The sequence below is a fragment of the Papaver somniferum genome, chromosome 5 (genome assembly GCF_003573695.1).
Source record: "Papaver somniferum cultivar HN1 chromosome 5, ASM357369v1, whole genome shotgun sequence".
Classification (NCBI taxonomy): domain Eukaryota; kingdom Viridiplantae; phylum Streptophyta; class Magnoliopsida; order Ranunculales; family Papaveraceae; genus Papaver; species Papaver somniferum.
Window position 1 is genome coordinate 91893790 of NC_039362.1, and position 6321 is coordinate 91900110.

General features: G+C 34.9%; 1 protein-coding gene across 1 annotated transcript; it reads left to right on the forward strand.

Moving 5' to 3' along the window:
- The first annotated feature begins 3351 nt into the window (after window positions 1–3351).
- On the forward strand, window positions 3352–6023 carry LOC113282205 (alpha-protein kinase 1-like). Its single transcript, XM_026531177.1, has 2 exons — window positions 3352–4628; window positions 4781–6023. Exons 1-2 carry the CDS (start codon window positions 3433–3435, stop codon window positions 5652–5654), a joined length of 2070 nt encoding a protein of 689 aa, XP_026386962.1. The 5' UTR covers window positions 3352–3432; the 3' UTR covers window positions 5655–6023.
- The last annotated feature ends 298 nt before the right edge of the window (window positions 6024–6321 follow it).

The following is a 6321-nucleotide window of genomic DNA, read 5'->3' on the forward strand; positions in this document are numbered from 1 at the left end:
GACCTACTTTTAGACCGGGATGTCTGGGTGTTCCCTCTAGTCTTCTATCTGTTGAAAGGTCTCATGGAACTTCTTTGGCATCTAAATGGGTAAATTGGAGTGTTTAATGTGGACTTATTTTGTCCAATTTGACATCTGATCCTTAAAATGAAACAAATGAGCGCTTGCATCAAAATCCAGTCTAAGAACTCTTGCATCAATCTAAGCATCCATCGCAATGCAAAATGCAAATTCAAGCCGAATATTTCGCAATAATGCTACGTATACCGTGAGGGATACCGCAGCTGCTAAAAAGTGACCCCACCCTAAACCCCAATCCCCTGCAAATTTCCCCCGGGGCTCCACATGTAACCGTTCATTCCCCTCATGGGATTTTTCCCGGTGTAAAACCGCGGTCAACGTAGCATCACTGAGTATTTTGTGCTTTAGATCATATTTGCAAAGATAATTTTAGTTAGTACGCGCTGGGCTTGTTGGTAAGTTGCTTGATTTGTTATGTCTAATCTGCATCAATGTCAAACTTGAGGACCGAGTACACATCAAATGACTTGATTGCCTAATTCAAAATCAACATTTTCAAAATTAGCAGCGAAATTACCATTCTGCTAAATTATCGTTGATAACATTCCAACTTCTTACCTTAAAACCATTTTGATAATTTGATATTTAAATTGGTTGTGAAAGTGATGCATTTAGTGAATATGCTTTATTAAAATATAATTAAAAAGAACAGAATTATATTGTTTCTCAGAGTCTCTAAAAACCACATACTACCTTGTACACTTGTAAATTGACCATGGAAGTGATGTATCTAGTGAATCTGCTTTATTCAACAATTATTATTCCGCTAAACTAACGTTGATAAGATTCAAAGTTTTTACCTTAAAAGCCTTTTGATAATCTGGTATTTAAATCGGCCATAAAAGTGATGCACTTAGTGAAATATAACAAAATTCAAATAAACAGAACTATATTATTTCTCAAGGTCTCCAAAATCTAAATACTACCTCGTACACTTGTAAATTGGCCGTAAAGGTGATGCATTTAGTGAATCTACATTATTCATATATAATTCAGCAGAAGTATATCATTTATGTAGGTCTCCAAAGACCAAATACTACGTCATACACTTGTAAGTTGTAGTAGCTCGAATAAATCTAGATTTTCACCAAAAACACCTAAAACTATTTTCATCCATTTAAATACTGATTAAGCAATATATGGTTTTAAAATTCCTAATACCATGTTTGAATATCACTTCAGAAGTTATTTTCGATTTCTATAACTAAGAAAGTTAGAAATTAACTTGGATATGTAATTTCAAAATAACTTTTAAAAGCCAAAAGGATAACTTTTTGTGAGGTAAGATGTTTTTGTTTCTGAAATTGATTATAATATCCAAACACCTTAATGCATTCTAGAGATTAATAGGTGATTTAAGAGGCTTAGATATTTATCCACGTTTTTTTCTATAAACAATATTTATCCCCGAATAAAAGGATTTCTTTTTAAAAAATCTCGAAGGGCCGAACTCTAATTTTAAGCAAAGAGAGAAACGAGTAAGAAAAAGAGAAGAAAAATGCAAGAAGCTAGATTTTAGAAGCGTATAAAGAGCATCAATCTTGTAACAATATCAAACATGAGAAACGAGTAGTCATTAAATGACTTGATTGGAAACCATAATTCAATCTTCCTAGAATCTTCTCTCTTCTCTCGGGGAAAAATTTATCTCTCTTATTCAATCTTACTAAAATCTTTGAGATCTTAATCCAAATATGTCATATTTCATTTAAGATCTTCAGAACGTTTGACAAATTTAATATAAATATTACTATTTATTAGTATTAAATAAAAAATCATTTTTAGTGATTTTAGGTTTGTAAATAATGTTCTTATTTTATTTTCAATTGATTCATCCCTTCTAATGACTTTTGTATGCCAATTAGATGTTTTTTATAGCCTTAAGGGCGCCTCATATGATTGTTACAATCTTATCAAATGTATCATTGCTGGAAAATTTTCGGAAGTAGACATGGTTTTACAATTCTTTGAAGATAAATTAATGGCTACATAAAAATTGTGATAATAATGAAATGGGCAGATTACTCCCCTATGGGACATTATACTTTTATTGAAGAAGACAGATCTCAATGACACAATTTTATTTCTAAAGTTATTTTTCATATATCAGTTTCCTCTGTGAAACAAGATATATTTAGTTTTTTTTTTATCTTTCTCATCTTTGATGTATTTGGTAATCATGTATTTAATTTTGCAATATTAATGAAATCAAGATGTTTCTTTCAAAAGCAAAACAAAACAAAAATGACCTGATTGGCTAGTCCGAAATCATATTTTCAAAATGAGCTACGGAATTATATATTTTCTTTTCCTTTTGATACGGACAACGTGAGATTCGAACCTCTAACCTATAACTCGAGAGTTCGACCCCTGGCTAACTAAGCCGATCCCTGTTGGTTAAAGAATTACTATTATGCGTCCTGCTAAATTAGTGTTGATAAGATTCCAACTTCTTATCTTAAAACCATTTTTGACAATTTGATATTTAAGTTGACCGTGAAAGTGATGCGTTTAATAAATACTACTTCCGTCTCACTATTAAGTGACCTACTTTATAACTAAATTTAGTGGGACGAAGATAGTATGTCACTTGATAGTGGGACGGAGGTAGTATTTATTAAACGCATAAAACTCAAAAGAGTAGAACTGTATTATCTCCGGGTCTCCAAAAAAACAAATACCACCTCGTACACTTGTAAATTGGCCGTGAAAGTGATACATTTAGGGAATCTGATTTATTCAAACACAATTCAGAAGAGCAGAACTATATCATTTCTCCAAGTCTCCAAAAACCAAATACTACCTCGTATATTTGTCAATTTGTAATGGCTCGAATTAAATAAATCCAGATTTGCACCGAAAACACCTAAAACTATTTTAATTCATTCAAGTATTGATTAAGCAGGATATGATTTTAAAATTCTTAATACCATATTTGAATATTACTTCAGAAGTTATTTTCGATTTCTAAAATTTCAATTTCTATAATTAAGGTTAGAAATTATTTCGGATACATAATTTCAAAATAACTCCTAAAAACAAAAAGGTTGAATTTCTGCGAGGTAATTTCTGAAGTTGATTATTTTATAATATCAAAACACCTAGATGCATTCCAGAAATTAATATGTGATTTAAGAGCCTTGGATATTTTAAAAAATCTGGGAGGACAGAACTGTAATTTTAAGCAAAAGGAGAAACGAGTAAGAAAAAGAGAAGAAAGTGCAAGAAGTTAGATTTTAGAAGCGTATAAAGAGCATCAACCTAGTAATAATCCACTCCCCTTTTTTATTATTTCAGTTTACTCTCTTGTGTGTGGAGTTTCTTCTCCACCTCTACCCACCATCAAACAAAATGGATCCATCACTGCCACCACCACCACCCTCACCAATCTCCACAACCACAACAACCACTACAAACAACCACCAGGGTGGCGGCGGAGGTAGTGGTTACACAGACTCAATAGACTCATCAACATCACCTCGTTCAAGAAACAACGATTCATGGGAAAATGAACAGCAATTACCACAAGTCATCCCAAATTCAAAACTCCGTCTCATGTGTAGTTACGGCGGTCATATAATCCCGCGGCCTCATGATAAATCTCTGTGTTATATCGGTGGTGATACTCGTATTGTAGTTGTGGATCGTCATTCATCGCTTGTTTCACTTTCGTCGAAAATCTCAAGAACTTTACTAAACGGTCGTTCTTTTACATTGAAATATCAATTACCAAATGAAGATTTGGATTCACTGATTTCAGTATCAACTGATGAAGATCTTGAGAATATGATTGAAGAATATGATCGTACTTCGGCTGCTTCGGTGAAAACATCGAGGATTCGTTTGTTTTTGTTCTTTTCAAAACCTGAAACGGCTGCTTCAATGGGTTCATTACTTGATGATTCTAAATCTGAATCTTGGTTTGTTGATGCTTTGAATGGTTCTGGGAATTTACCTAGAGGATTATCTGCTGATTCTGCTTCTGTTAATTGTTTGTTAGGTTTAGATGATGTTGTTCGTATTCAAGATCATAATCGTAATCAACATGTGGAAATGAATAATCAGAATGATTTATCATTGGGGAATTTGAACAAACAGATGAAGGGGGGTAATGTTCAAGATGTTCAATCAATACCTGATTCACCTATGATGGAAACTAATTCATCATTTGGGTCTACTACTTCTTCACCTTCAATGTCTAATTTGCCTCCAATTAGGGTTCATGTTGAAGATCAGAAAGTTGCTGGATTAGAAGATCATTTTTCACATATGAATATTGCTCCTCCTCAACATAAACAGGATGAAGGGGGTTTTGCGTTACTTTCATCTCCTCCTCCACTTCCTACTACCATTACTGTCTCTGCTGGAGTTCATTCTGGTACTGTTAATGCTTCTGGTGTTGTTAATGAAAACAGCCATAATCGGGTTTACTCTGATGATGAGAGATCTGAGTATGGGTTTCGAAAACCACCTCAGCCTCCACAACCTCAATTGCAGCAGAAAACTAGTGGTGGTGTTGATTTGCCCTCCCCTGATGGGACTGCAAGGTACTACAAATTTCTTTTTAAAATGTTAATTCTCATTCAGGAAATTGTCTTAGAATATGCAGAAAACACAAAATTGCTTGAATTTTGATTTTGCATAGTTAAATTTGAATTTTGAGTTCTGAAAATACATATTTGGATTGTTAATTTTACAGAGATAGTATTCCAAACATGATGGCTAGACCAAAACAAGTTTATTATCAAGAACAAGTTGCCCAACAAGTTCCACCAAGTGATAGCAGAATTGCTGTTGATCCAAAAAGAGATGTTTCAGATCTAAATTATCGAATCCAGATGCAGCAACAGCAGCAGCAGGAACAACAACACATTCGGGAATCGGGGTATGCTTTACCTCCACAACAATTGGATCAACAACAGCAACAGCACCAGTTTATCTCTGCAACTGGCACACATTACATCCAACAACATGGAGCAGGACAGGTACCAATTTCATCACCTTACTATCACCCAATGTATGTTCCACAACAACCGCAACAACATCTCCATCAAATGGATCAACAAATTCCTATGTATTATGTCCCCGTTCATCAAACTCAATCTTATAGCATGTCTATGCAACCAAATATGAGTGAAACATCAAAAATCTCTTCAAATCGACCTCCTACACCTCCAACTCCTACTATGGTCTCTACATCTGTTGCCCCACAAAATCCTGGGTATCCCCCTCGGTCTGCTCCTCCACCTAAACAACCCGAGATGGCATCAACTGTTTATAGAACAACTGCGCCAGGGCAAGTTGGAGGTCAACAGATGATGCACACAGCTACGGATCAGCATCAACAGCCGCATTTTGTTAGTTACCATCCAATGCATCACCCATCTCAATCTATTCAAGCTCCTAATGCTGGTAATTATGCTTATGAGTACTCGGATCCTAACCATGCTCAAATATATTATACTCAGCCTTTGACTTCTCATTACCAAACAATGAGTGTGGCTCAAGCAGTAGCAGCAGTTTCTGATGCTACTTCGCAGATAGCCACAGATCAAAACACTAATAAGCAGTAGCATATTATCAAAAACAAAGGAATCAATTTTGAGATGGAATTAGTTTGTGAGTGAAGAGGTTGTCGTATTTCATTTGGTAATGTTCTTTTCTTTTCTTTTTTGTTGCGTGTTAAAGTTATTGGTATTGATTTGTGTTAGTCTGTCTTGTTTGATAGAGTAAAAAAAATAAGGAACTTAGGTTCCTATATTTGTATCATTTTTTTCTTTTTATGTCACTGTTGCTGAACTTGGTAAAGGAAATGAAGCTACGAGATCTATATAGTATATTGTTCTAGTAAATTAGTTCCCGTTGTTATGTCTGTCCAATGTAATCAGTCGTGCTCAATATATATACATCAAGCTTTGAAATATATATACTTCTTTGGTTCAGTATTCTATTCTTACTGCTTTCTGTACAGAGATTGAATGAGCATTGCCTCATATTTATACCAAGCGATGAATATCAGTGTGGATTGCTAGTAGAAACCCATAATCTGGAGCTGACCATGGTTCTCCATGACAGTGTACTTGGCGTTCTATTGTTTTAAAGTCAGTCATTGGTTCTACAAGCAGCATAGGTTTGAGCCTGGAAGTGGTGGGAGGTCAGCTTCTATTGTTTTCAAGTCAGCCGTCGGTTCTACAAGCAGCATAGGTTTGAGCCTGGAACTGTTGGGAGGTCAGGTTCGGC

Coding starts and splice junctions, on each gene's coding strand:
- LOC113282205 (XM_026531177.1), top strand. CDS start 3,433: ATGGATCCATCACTGCCACCACCACCACCCTCACCAATCTCCACAACC. Junction 4,629..4,780: donor TCCCCTGATGGGACTGCAAG/GTACTACAAATT, acceptor TTAATTTTACAG/AGATAGTATTCCAAACATGA.